This window comes from Apodemus sylvaticus, chromosome 3 (genome assembly GCF_947179515.1).
Source record: "Apodemus sylvaticus chromosome 3, mApoSyl1.1, whole genome shotgun sequence".
Taxonomy (NCBI): domain Eukaryota; kingdom Metazoa; phylum Chordata; class Mammalia; order Rodentia; family Muridae; genus Apodemus; species Apodemus sylvaticus.
This window is the reverse complement of record NC_067474.1, coordinates 77200999-77215293: the sequence shown is the minus strand read 5'-3', so window position 1 is coordinate 77215293 and position 14295 is coordinate 77200999. Positions and strand designations below refer to the sequence as shown.

Sequence of the window (14295 nt, the reverse complement as noted above, 5' to 3'; positions counted from 1 at the left end):
GTTCTAGTGTGGCTAGAATTTTCTATTAATTATGTTGTACTTACATTGCTCTATTGCCTTTTTAAACCCTTCAAGTGTTCACTAGACCTCATCTATCCTAAACAGGTGGTCAAGATAGGATCAGGAATTAGTCTCATTGAAGAGTCTCACTCTCCTTCCTTCACATCTCTAGTATCTCTCAAAGTAACTAGAATGCTTTTTATATTTTCAGCTACTATTCTCAAAACAGTAATTACAACTTTCTTCACAAAAAAAATCTAACTTTATAACCTTTATAAGCCTCCTCTCAATGGCTTCAAAAAATTCATCCTTTCTGAACTAATTAGACTGTTAGTTACTTTTCTCAATGTTGTGACAGAATACCTAACACAAGCAGCTAAAGGGAAAAGGTGTGAATTTGATTCATAGCTGACAGTTCATTAAAATGGAGGAGGCTCGTCTAATAACCAAGGCTATCCACAGCATTATCTGGGCTTAACCAACTTAGGCTATCCTACATACCTGTTCTGCTATTGGCAGTACACATAGCCTTTCGCTTCAGTCTGATCCACTCCATGCTTCCAACTTTCCTTGGTGAATATTTCTAACATCGTATGGACTCCACTACCATTTCTCTCAATGTGTTGATCTTCCAGACTCCTATCACAATGGTCCATCCATTAGACTTTGTTTACTGAGTTTTAGGAAATCAGGCTAAAACAAATTTTACCTACAAATCAACTCTAAATTCTTTTTTATTTTATTTTATTAGATATTTGCCTTATTTACATTTCAAGTGGTATCTCCTTTCCTTGTTACCCTTCTGAAAATTCCCTCCCCCTGTTTACTCCCCCCTCCCACTTGGCTGACCTGGCTTTCCCCTATACTGGGGCATTAAGCCTTCACAGGACCAATGACCTCTCCTCTCCTTGATGTATGAAAAGGCCATTCTCTGCTACATATGAAGCTGGAGCCATGGGTCCCTCCATGTGCACTCTTTGGATGGTGGTTTAATCCCTGGGAGCTCTAGGGGTACTGGTAGGTACATATTATTGTTCCTCCTATGGGGCTGTAGGAACCTTCAGCTCCTTGGGTCCTTTCTCTAGCTGCTCCATTGGAGACCCTATGCTCAGTCTATTGGTTTGCTTAAAATTAAATGGTACCTTGTCATAGCAGTGACTCTTGGTACCAGATTTTTGTATTAATTAGCTTTCTTACTGTTGGGACAAAAATACTCAACAAAAGAATCTTAAAACCACAAGGGTTTATTTTGACTCACAGTTCAAAGAGACACAGTTCATGATGGTTGGCATGCTTGTAGTGTGGTGATAAAATGCTTGTGGCTTTGAAATAGTGCAGTTCATTGAGAAGTGGGGTGCTCTGGATCACAGAGTGTGAGCAGTAGGAAATAGACAAAAGAAGAGATATATTTTATGATAAAGAATGCTAACGCTTAAGTTCATTAGTAGAGGCTTTCCCTAGAAAATAGGGGGGAATTTTGAAGAGCAAGCAAGAAGAGAGAGGAACCAGCGGTGTTTCAGAAAGCTCCGAGAGAATGTAAAGGAGTAGCTAAAATTAAAGCTGGGTACCTAGCCAAAAGCTAGTAAAATTTCCTAAGCAAGAGCCATGCCTACCCTCTTAGGGGAGCAATCCATGGGACCAAGGAAGAGAAATTGGTTTTGAGATCAAAGTAGAACCTTGGATTGACCTTCAGCTTTTAGATGGAGGCAACCAATTGACAGGCATGATACAAGTGATCTTGGGGAAGAAGAGAATCACAAACATATTTTCTTTTCTTTCTCTGTTTATAAATTTATTTGTTCCCTTCAACATTCCACATAAAAATTTAAATAAATTCAACAAACACCTACTGGTTTATATTGTTAGTTACTGAAGTCAGCAGTGGAGCAATGGAGACAGAATAATAATAATATAATAGATTATTTTGTCTTTAGAAAACTTCCCACTTCCATATTCGGCAAGAACTGGACAATCTCAGGACCAAGCTTATTAGTACGATACAGATAACACAATGCTTGATGCATGGAATGAGGATTTCAGGGTTTTATTCTGGAGTCTTACATATCCTTCTTGACATCAACAATAACTGACTTATTGTCAACAAGAAATACCATTTTTATTGTAAAAATGAAGACATAATAATATAGGCTTTGGGAATACAGAAAATGGAATTTAATTCAGGGGCTTAATGGTATTCTGTGTACATTGTCCTAAATATCTTAATGAAATGCAGGTTGTTTACTTAGAGTTTAGAATTCCTCAGGCACTGTCATAATTTTAGAGCTGGAAAGGCTCCTTTCTTTGTCTTCTCACAATCTCATATATATATATATGAGACTTCACAGTATTTGAACCATAGTAATTTTAATTCTTTGTGTGTTGTCTTCACCATTTAACCAAAGTCCTTTAAAGTTAACCACTGGGCCTTGTTCACCCTTTCTTAATTACTTAGCCAGTAAGTAATATTTACTGAAGTTAATTTAACTGGCAATTCTGAATCATTGTCTTCTACATTTTGCACACAGAGAAATTGAGGCTTAACAAGAAGAACCATTTATGCAAGTTCAAGTGAGAAAGTAACAATAGTGTTAGGAATAAATCCTAGTTTATTTTGATTGCTTAACATTTCTGTGGCTGCTTTTCTCCTCCTGCTCAACTTGGTTTACTAACTAATTAGGTTGAATTTGGAAGCATTTATGAGTTCTGGAATTGCAAGCCTTCTTTGTTATGGAAAGCAATGACCATGCTAATGTTGATCCCATCAAAAACTAGGAGTCAGATTGCTTGCAGTACACGTTTTCATTTGTTTCTGGGAACACACACACACACACACACACACAGGCAGTACAGTCATACTTGCACAAACATGCATACACTTATATGATCTAAAGCAGAGAAACTAAAATTAGATTTTGAATGAAATCCTGGCATGTATTGTTTTAAGTGACCTAGTAAGACCAATGAATGGTACAGGTAAGGCAATCCTCTGCTACATATGTAGCTGGAGCCATAGACCCTGTTTATGTCCTGGGGACGGGCAGGTGTCCAGTTAGTTGATATTGTTGTTCTTCCTATGGGGTAGCAATCCTCTTCAGCTCCTTCAGTACTTCTACTACCTCGCCCATTAGGGTCCTTGGGCTCAGTTTGATGGTTGCCTGGGAATATCTGCATCCTTATCTGGCATCAGTGGGAGAAGCTTTTGGTCCTGTGGAGGCTTGTTGCCCCAGCATAGGGGGATTATACAGAGGTGAGGCAAGTGTCCATGGGGGGGGGGGGAGAGCTCCCTCCTAAAGGCAAAGGAGAGAGGGATGGGATGGGGGTTTGCAGAAGGAAGACTAGGAAGGGGTACAACATTTGAAATGTAATTAAATAAAATAACCAATTAATTTTTAAAAAGTGAGGAAAACAAGACCAATGGTACAGGATTCCAATGAATTTCAATTTCTTCTACTACTTCCTTTTTCATGCTTTTCTATATATGGGGTTAGAAAACTCATGGCAGACGGGAACTTCGAACATTAATCTAAGGAAGAGAATAATTTTTATCATCAAAAGTATGTTACTTAGAGGTAGACAGTTCTGCTCTCTGGGCTACTATATATCTGCATCTGTAAATGGGTTAGATTAGATGGTTTACAGATCAAGTCCTGTGAAGTTGGAACATTCTATGATTCCCATCCCTGGGGATCTAGCTGGACTGTGGATGGAGTGTTGCAAGGGCTGAAGACGCAAGGAAGAGTGATCTTGCGCTGACACAATTCTGGCTTCTGCTGCCTTGCAAGAGCTCCCTGTTTGATGTCAGGCTTTTATCAGAGTGTGTTTGTGCTCTCTCCAGGGCCTGCCTGGCCACTGCACCAGCCCTATTCTGTTCCCCAGAATTCTGGGAAATAGCCAGTGGATGTGAAGACTCACAGGCAGGATTTCTTCCCAAGAACTGCCTAGATGGTGAAACTCACAAAGATTTCCTGTTTTGTTTTTTCCAAACTCAGTTTACTATTGACAGAAATAAGAAATGCACATGCACACACACACACACACATACACACACACACAGGGAGGGAGGGAGGGAGGGAGGGAGGGAGGGAGAGAGAGAGAGAGAGAGAGAGAGAGAGAGAGAGAGAGAGAGAGAGAGAACAGGATGTTCTCTCTATGTTGGACTGCAACACAGTCTTGCCTTTGCTCTCCCCCATGGCCCTGATTTCACTACTGTGGTAATTAAGCTTTTAGCTTTGGCTGGAGATGCTGCAGAATCTTTACTTATGAGCAGTTAGCTGCACACACTGGTTGCACTGAAAAGGAACCTACAAATGAGGGAGAACAGTTCTGACAGTCAATATAAACTCATATTTTCCTTTCTAGTTTTTGTGTTTATGAATGAAGCACCTTTTCTTAGGCTATTAGAAGGAACATTGGCTCCAAACATAGATTCAAGGACATAGTAGGAAACGGAGTTCTTATTCTGAAATCAATTTTGGCCCAAGTACTTTACTGTAAATATTTTGTGCAATATACTTGCATTAAAATAAGTGTCTGAAATTTATATCTAACTAAACATATTCTATTTTAATTTACTGAATTTGGTCATTAATCCCACTGATATTCATGTTTGAACTAAAAAGACCTGCACTTTTGTAAGTGATGGAGATATAACCTGGCATTTTCCTTGTATCATTTTCTTGCTGTATGGTCTTCAAAGAGAAATTTCCTCATGCTCCGATATTTAGTCTTTTGAACTGTAAATATAGGTTGTATTATATAGCTGTTAGAATTGTTATGGGAATTATAATTTTTGTAATACTTTTTCATGTTTTGAAACTATAATTATATAATTTGATCCTTTTTCTTTCCTACTTCTATTTCCTCTTTTGACTGTCACCTTGCTCTTTATGTCATGACCATTTTCCCTTTAGCTGTTACACACACACACACACACACACACACACACACACACGCACATACACTAACACACACACACACACACACACACACACACACACACACACACACGTACACACACACACATATTCCTAAATATATATATACAACCTATATGGTTTATATTATGTTATATGCATGTATTTGATGATAAGGCTAACTGTTTCGTATTAGAAAGCCAATTGGAAGAAATTCTTCCTTGAGGAAGATCATTTCTCCTACTGTCAGCATTCCATACTTCCCAGTAGTTCTTTGACTAGGCTTGAGACTCTGAGTTTTCTGCTTTCCTTGTTAGTATGTCCACTGGTGTCATTATCATTCAGGTCTTATAGACAGTCATTTTTATGAGACTCATGGTTATAGCATCTCTGATGTTTCTAGGAGACACAATTTCACAACAAATTTCCCATTCCTCTTGCTCTTAAAACCTTTCCACCTCCTTTTCTTTAGTGATCTTTGAATCTTAGGAATAGGAGTTATCAGTTGTAACTGGGCCCCAAGTGATCTTTTGTTCTCTGCATTTTGATTGTGGTTTTCTGTAATGATCTTTGTCTGTTGTAAAAAGAAGATTCTCTGATGAGAGGTGATAGCTGTACTTATCTGTGGGTATCAAGGTAAACATGCAGGATGTAGTTTGCAATTATGCTGGTTTACTAAAATTGTACTTAGAAGTTTTCATGTCTTCACCAGACTCAGTACATGGCTACACTTTCAGTATCAGGCATGGTTTCCTTCTGGTCGAGCTGGCCTTAAGTTCAATTACAGAACTGTTAGTTACCACCAAGATATGCATGTTACTACTGCTCTCTTAAAATTGTGTGTCATACTGGTTATTGATGTGACTCATTGGCATCCTAGCTGGGAAGGACTGTTGTGGTAGCTTCTTTGTGATTTCTCAGGTCGGGTCATAGGACCTAGTTCTCAGAGAGGAGTCTTTCAGGTGAGATCCAGTTTGCTTCTGTGTCCAAAATGTGTGGTGTTTGAAGCAATAGGGACGTCCATTTCATTTCTAGGAGGCAACTAAAGGCAAGAGCAATACTCTATTATGTCATTTGAGTTTCTTATATAAACCTGACCAACAACTCAAAGGTGGTATTCTCATGTCTGAGAGCATTCTCAGCATTTATGGTAAAATTACATCCGTTCTATATAATTATTTGTGTACACATACTTCTATGTATTGCATATAATTTTGATTAGATAGTGATTCATTATGACTTTTCCAGCCATCATTACTGTTGTTTTACCTTTCTCCTCCTTATGTTTTCATATCACCCCTCCCTAATTGAATCCTCTCACACATTTTTCCAATTTTCCTTTTCAATGACTTCTACCCTGCTATCCCCCCTGGTCCCGTTTACTTTCCTGGTTTCTGCCATTACTCTGAGTTGTATACTCACATCTGCAGACTTGGGGCTAAGATTCCTAGATGAAACAGAAGACATGGTGCCTGTCTTTCTGGGTCTGGATTACCTCATTCAATATAATCCTTTCTCGTTAATCGATTTATATGCAAAATTCATAATGTTTTTCTAAAACTTAATAGTATTCCATTGTGTATATGTACCACATTTTGGTTATTCATCCATCAGTTGATGGAATTTGGGTCATTTCCATTTCAAAGCTGTTGTTAATAGAGTGTCAGTAAACACAGTTGAACAAATATCTGTGGTATAGGATGCCAAGTCCTTTGGGCACTCCTTACTAGGAGTGGTATACTTGGGTCATATGGTACACTTAATTTTAGCCTTTTGAGTGTTTTCCTCCCTGATTTCCAGAATCGCTGGATCATTTTGCAATTCCGGGTTTCTTTTCCTTCATCCTCTCCAGCATTTGTTGTTCGCTGTCTTGTTGACATTTTCTATATTATGCCTGAATAAGGGGAAATTCCACAGTTATTTTTATTTTCACTTCCTTAATTGCTAGAAATGATGAACTTTTTCCCAGATATTTCTTAACCATATTTTCTTTTTCTATTGTTTTTGAGAAATATCTGTTCAGATCCCAAGACTATTTCTGAATGGATTGTTCGTTTCTTTACTTGATTACTTATTTTGTTCATCTTTTAGCCCCGTTATTGTTGTTTGTTTACACATTCTGGATATTAATCCTCTGTCAGACATATAGCTGGTAAATATTCTCTCACATTCTGTGAGCTTCTTCTTCAGCAAGTTGATGTTTCCTTGAATGCAGATTTTTTTAAATAAAGTCTCATTTGTCAAATGTTGGCCTCTGTTCTTGGATAAATGGAGTACTGTTTGGAAAGTTTTCACTTACATCTGTGTCCTCTAACATGTTGCCTATGTTTTCTTCTACAAGTGCCAGGTTTCACAAGTAGGTCTCTTATCCATTTGGAGTTGGATTTTATGTAAGACAATAGTTGTAGTTCTAATTTCATTTTTTTACATGGAAACAACCAGTTTCTCAAGCACCATGTGTTGAAGATGCTGTCTTTTCTCCACTGTATATTTTGTTTCTTTGTCAAATATAGAATGGCTGTAGTAACATACACTCATGTTTGGATCGTCAATTTTTCCCCATTGGTTTATATGTATGCCTTGTGCAAATATCACATTGCTTTTTATTACTTTGCCTCTGCAATATATCTTAAAATCTGGAATGACAGTTTCTCTAGCATTTCTCTTTATGCCTAGGATTGTGTGCTTAAAATAATTTGCAGTTCAGACAGGTACTTCATGAACATTAGCATTTATTATAGTTATTCTTCTTGTCCTTGAGTACTTCCTTAACTCAGGAGAAATTTGTTAATGTGTTCATCTATTATGGCTCATAACAGTGACAAGATTCCAGTTATGAAGTACCAATGAAAATAATTTTATAGTCTCTCTCTCTCTCTCTCTCTCTCTCTCTCTCTCTCTCTCTCTGTGTGTGTGTGTGTGTGTGTGTGTGTGTGTGTAATCACCACAATATGAGGAATTATATTGAAGGGTTGCAGTATTAGGAAGGTAGAGAATCATTGCCTCTGATGAGCTGAGGATGGAGAACCCATATCCACTGTATTCAAATGTTCTGGACAGTTTTTGAATAATGAAGAATGTAAAATAAATAGTGACATCAGGGTCATTAAGAATATTTGGTGATAGGTAATATGCAAAGTCCACTTGTAGAACATAGTGAAAGTAACATAAAAGAAAAAGAAAGACTCATGGCTGGCCCAGCATAAAGAAGCAAAAAAAAAATCATCTTTTTCTGGAATCTTTGAGTTGTAAAGAGCTGAGTCCCAGGTTCTCAATATTCAAAGCTATGAAATGTCAATGCAAATGGAGTGACTTAACCAGGGCATTTTTTCAAGCACCATACCCATATTTCTAGCATCGTCCATACCAAAACAAACTTAAAGAAGAAAAAGACAAAACTGTGCAGACTTGAGCCTATTATCCATTGGGTACAGGAAACTCCTTTCAAGTTCTCTTTTCCATCTGATATTAGTGATCAATTTTAAGTGAACATTCATTTGCTGTTGGATCACATAAGGTCCTATGAGAATACTTCTGGGAAGACTGTTGGTCCTTCGCTTCTAGTAACAATAAGGATTAGAATTTGATGGGTAAGATAGACACAGAGATGTGATGATAAGAGTGACTTAGTATCACAGTGTCCAAAAGAACATGATCAATCTCAGGCTTAAGGTAAAGTCTTATTTAAGAAAAATCTATTGAGTTCTTCAGGTGAAAATTCTTTGTTTAAGTCTGTACTCCATTTTTAATAGGGTTATTTGGTTTTCTGGAGTCTAACTTCTTGAGTTCTTTATATATCTTGGATATTAGCCCTCTATCTGATGTAGAGTTGGTGAAGATCTTTTCCCAATTTGTTGGTTGCTGATTTGCCCTTTTGATGGTGTCCTTTGCCTTACAGAAACTTTGTAATTTTATGAGGTCCAATTTGTCAATTCTTGATCTTAGAGCATAAGCTATTGGTGTTCTGTTCAGGAACTTTCCCCCCTGTACCGATGTCCTCAAGGGTCTTCCCCAGTTTCTTTTCTATTAGCTTCAGAGTGTCTGGTTTTATGTGGAGATCCTGAAATGCAAATCAAAACAACCCTGAGATTTCACCTTACACCAGTCAGAATGGCCAAGATTAAAAATTCAGGAGACAACAGATGTTGACGAGGATGTGGAGGAAGAGCAACACTCACCCACTGCTGGTGGGGTTGCAAATTGGTACAACTACTCTGGAAATCAGTCTGGCGGTTCCTCCGAAAACTGGGCACCTCACTTCCAAAAGATCCTGCTGTAGCACTCCTGGGCATATACCCAGAACATTCCCCAGCATGTAATAAAGATACATGTTCCACTATGTTCATAGCAGCCCTATTTATAATTGCCAGAAGCTGGAACGAACCCAGGTATCCCTCAACAAAAGAATGGATGCAAAAAATGTGGTACATATACACAATGGAGTACTATTCAGCCATTAGAAACAAGGAATTCATGAAATTCTTAGGCAAATGGATGGAGCTGGAGAACATCATGCAAAGTGAGGCAACCCAGACTCAAAAGATGAGTCATGGTATGCACTCACTAATAAGTGGATATTAACCTAGAAAACTGGAATACCAAAAACATAATCCACACATCAAATGAGGTACAAGAAGAATGGAGGAGTGGCCCCTTGTTCTGGAAAGACTCAGTGAAGCAGTATAGGGTAAAATCAGAACAGGGAAGTGGGAAGGGTTGGGTGGGAAAACAGGGGGCAGGAAGGGGGCTGATGGGACTTTTGGGGAGTGGGGGTCTAGAAAAGGGGAAATCATTTGAAATGTAAATAAAAATATATCGAATAAAAAAAAAAGAAAAATCTATTGGAGTTCAATGAAGATTTAGAATTTCTGGCCTAAAAGAGGATATCTTTGCTGGGCAGTGGTGGTGCACGCCTTTAATCCCAGCACTTGGGAGGCAGAGGCAGGTGGATTTCTGAGTTTGAGGCCAGCCTGGTCTACAGAGTGAGTTCCGGGGCAGCCAGGCCTATCTTGAGAGAAACCCTGTCTCAAAAAACCAAAAAAAAAAAAAATAAATAAATAAAAATAAAAGAGTATGACAATGAGAAACATTAGCATTAAATAGACCAGTAATCAAAACAAAGATTAACAGAGCAAGACCATCAGAGCCAATCTACCCACCGACTAGCATTGTCAATGAACATCTTATTTTTTTTGTAACGTTATTTGTTGACAGTGTTAGCACACTACAAAGGCAGTATCAATTGTGACAGAAACCACCACAATGTCGATATGTTTTCTTTATATTCCTTTGCAGCGATGGTTTGCTGCTTTCTAATTGAATAGACAGGACTTGACTCCTGGGGATGTGGATATCAATGGAATGACATTGTATTCTGAAGGTCCTAAAACTTGTATAAGCTGAGTTTAGGAAGGAATATAGGAACTTAGTTAAGGAGTTTAGACTTAGTCCTGAATACTGTGGGTATTTTCATATTTTTAAACAGTGTGGTAAGACAGTCAGACAGTCTCACTTGCAGTGTCTCTAGTAAGGCAAGGCACATGGTTCAGGAATCAGTTGAGATTGGTTTGTGTATGATAGTTGATCCACAAATTGGAGTCAGTGATTTGTTCCTACTGCTGTTACTTACTGCTGGTGAATTATTGCAATTACTTTTTGTGTGCTCTAGTTCTCCATATATAAGGTGAGAATAATAGTAATACCACAAACTTGGGTGAAAATCATAACTATTTGTTTAACTTTATTGTCAGTCATGCATTCTGTCATTCTCTCAGGCCTTCAAGAATGCACTGATGAGTTCTTACTGGTGTTCTGGTAAAGGAGATGTGATCGAAGACTGGTGCAGGTGTGACCTCAGTGCCTTTGATGCCAGTGGGCTTCCCAATTGTAGCCCCCTTCCACAGCCGGTGTAAGTATGTATGGCCCCTCTTGCTTTGCCTATTCCTTTCTGTTGGCTTACATTCTTGTATTGGCAGACAAAGCTATGATTCTGTTGGGTTCTCAGGGTGACTAACCAGATCATTAAAATTGCTGGTGCTTTTTCTTTGAAAAAGGTGTTCTTGAAGTATAGAGCTGTGACCCATGCACTTAGATTGCAGTACATGATGTTCTAAAATGATGACGGGATTCATTTCTCTTTCCTGTGCTTATCCATTCACCACTTGTCTGCTAGGTAAATCACTTGCTTTTCCAATGCTTACTTTGAATACTGCAGCTACTGAGATAAAGAAAGTATAGAACCTCACTTATTTTATTCATTTTTTCATCCAATCTTTCTGGTCACTTTCTGGGTGTCAGTTACTGGGAAGGAAAATACCAATGATCAAGACAAAGACAATCTACAGCTTTACAGGGCTGGTAGTGAGATAGGAAAGGAAAATGGTAAAAGTAAATAATACATAGTTTAACCTTAAATTAAAAACTAAAGAAAAACAAGGTTGTTCATGTGAAGTCTCATGAGTATGCTTTAGATAGAAGAGGAGGTAATAAAGAAAACATCATTAAAGGGATCTGAATTATAAAAGGACATGAGCTAGGTAACATGTACTGAGAATCTCAGTTTAGAAAGGTGAGACAGCCTATTAGAGGTACTTGGTACAGGAAATTTATTTGAGGAAGCAAAGGAAGGTCATCTTGTTCAAAAAAGTGTGGTTAAAAAGAAGTGCTGTAAAGGGAAATGGTCAGGTTGGCATCCAGAGTCCCATAAAACACCTCTGTAGGAAGAGAAAACCCACATTATAAGGTTATCCTTGTAGACATAGTATGGTATAGTGAGTTAAAAGAAAAAAATATGGACCTAGGGTAAACAAAGTTACCATGATGATTTTTGTTTGTATTTTGTTATATGAACCTGTGCAAACTGTTTCCCATTGGGAGCCTTACTTTTCCTACTTTATTAAATAAGGGAGTTGCACATCATTATCTCCAAATGACCAGTTCAGTAATAACCTTTAACAATTCTCTTTCTTATTGGTTTAGAGAAGGATTTATTACAAGTCCCTCTCTTTTCTTGAGAGAGTATTAAGTACCAATTGTAGACACTTGGATATTAAAAGTTGACTAATACATTCGGGAACTAAAGGCACTGCCAGTAAGACTAAAATCACCTGTTTAGTCCCTGACAATTTATTGTTGACAAGCTATAAAATGAAACACCATTGGAAATGTAAGATAAATAAATCAAATGCAAACCATTTTTCATCGAACACACATTGTGAGCATAGGCTAATTTGTTGATTGTATTGTATTGCATTTAACAAGAAACCTTTTGTTATCTATGATTTGTGGATGAAGAAACAGAAGCCTTGACAACTAAAGTTTATTTGAGGCTATGCAAAAGCTGTGGTAACAGGTGGAATTATGAGTTAAACCTAGGCTCAAACTTCTGTAAGTCTTTAGGGCGTTGAATGACACAAGATGGCAAATGAGCAACCTTCTTTGTCATCCCCCATTAGGTTACGACTTTCTCCCGCAGTTGAGCCATCCAGCACTGTGGTTTCCCTCGAATGGATAGATGTTCAGCCAGCCATTGGAACCAAAGTCTCTGACTATATTCTGCAGCACAAGAAAGTGGATGAATACACAGACACTGACCTATACACAGGTAAGTACTTTTACATTTTGGGGGAAAGTATGACAGAGGATGAACCCAGATCCTCTAATGTCTTTATGGACTTGGTGTGACCTGTCTTGAGAAGGCACTGAGAAGTTTCAGTGTGGTTTTGAATAAAAAATAGCAACACACTGTCATAGGACAGAGCTTTTCCATGTGAGAAAGGTCAATGGATCTTAGGTTTGAATGTTAGGTAAATGAGGAGTAGAAATGATTCAAGCATTCAGGAGCTTTGAGGAATATGGCTTTTAAGGGAGCTTTATTTGATTGTCACTGCGAACATTAACTCTTGTGTTTTCCTATATCATTGACATTGCAAAAATTTTTGATTTTTTGCAGATGCTCTGCACTCTGTTGTGACTTGCAGAAAGTCAGAATTCTTTCCCAGTCAGAAAATTGATTGGGTATTAGGTTCCTATGCCACACGCTGGCCTACATACACTGTTCAGCATCTCCCTGAACAGCTCCAAATTTAAAGGGATGGTATCTTGTGCTTGACTCACAGATCATGAAACTGACACCAAGCCAAGGTTATCCATCTGTTGTCATCTTCACAAGACTATAGATCTACACCAGGATGGGAATATTACAGTTTTAAAAAGTATACATTTTTGGTTACTCAGTTACATTAAAAAGCAATCATGGAAATGATATGTTTCTTAAATCAAGACCAATTCTCCATATTTACTATAAAATTTGAGTTTGATATTCAAGTATTTGTTGGATGAATAGATAACAAAGACTTAATAAAAAGACTTAATTGTTTCAATTTTGTTTTGGTTCTTCCCCCTGACTTTATTTATTTATTTATTTTTGATCTATCTAATTTTTTTCTCTGAACTATTTTTGATTTAATTCCTATAAAGCTAGGAAGAATATGATGTACATAGCCAGGCTCGGGTTATAGATGACAGGAGAAAACTCATTGGCTGGAACTGAGTAGCTTTAGTTTTGTAAGTTGTCTATTAGGGGTCCTGAGGGACTATTTTTTCATTTTTAATTGGTTATATTATTTATCTACATTTCAAATATTATGCCTCTTCCCCTCCACAAACCCCCTATCCTCTTCCCTTCTCCCCCTGCCTCTATGAGGGTGCTCCCCCATCCACCCACCCACTCCTGCCTCAGTGCCCTAGCATTCCTCTACCCTGTGTCATCGAGCCTCCACAGGACCCAGTGATGCTGGATAATCCTCTGCTACATATCCAACTGGAACCATGGATCCCCCAGTGTGTTCTCTGGTTGGTGGATTAGTCTCTGGAGCTTTAGGGGGGGTCTTGTTGGTTGGTTGATATTGTTGTTCTTCCTATGGGGTTGCAAACCAACTCAGCTCCTTCAGTTCTTGCTCTAATTTCTCCACTGGAGTCCCTGAGCTCAGTTGTGTGTTTGGGTGCATACATCTGCATCTGTATTGGTCATGCTCTGGCAGAGCCTCTCAGGGGATGATTATACCAGGCTCCTGTCAGTGGCATCCTGTCTTGGCATCAGCAATAGTGTCTGGGTTTCATGTCTGCAGATGGGATGGATCCCTAGGTAGAACACTCTCTGGATGGCCTTTCCTTCAGTCTCTGCTCAACAAAAGGAAATGCAGGTACAAAGAATGGAGCAGAGACTTTGACTTTATATCTATGTTCCTAATGAAATCTGAGCTGCATGTATCTTTTTATATAATTTTCCATTTTTTTCCTGAAAGTAAAATCAGCTTTTTTTTTATGCACAGCAGACTTAGTTTTTAGACTATTTACATTTAATGTGAAATGTATGGTTAGG

At 38.2% G+C, this 14295-nt stretch overlaps 1 protein-coding gene across 3 annotated transcripts in view; it reads left to right on the top strand.

Moving 5' to 3' along the window:
• Window positions 1-14295, top strand: part of Astn2 (astrotactin 2) — a 989271-nt gene that overhangs the window by 807914 nt on the left and 167062 nt on the right. For all 3 annotated transcript variants that reach the window (XM_052176645.1, XM_052176644.1, XM_052176643.1), the window contains 2 exons: window positions 10688-10821; window positions 12368-12516. In XM_052176645.1, coding sequence (XP_052032605.1) covers window positions 10688-10821; window positions 12368-12516 — 283 coding nt within the window. The remainder of the gene's footprint in view (window positions 1-10687; window positions 10822-12367; window positions 12517-14295) is intronic.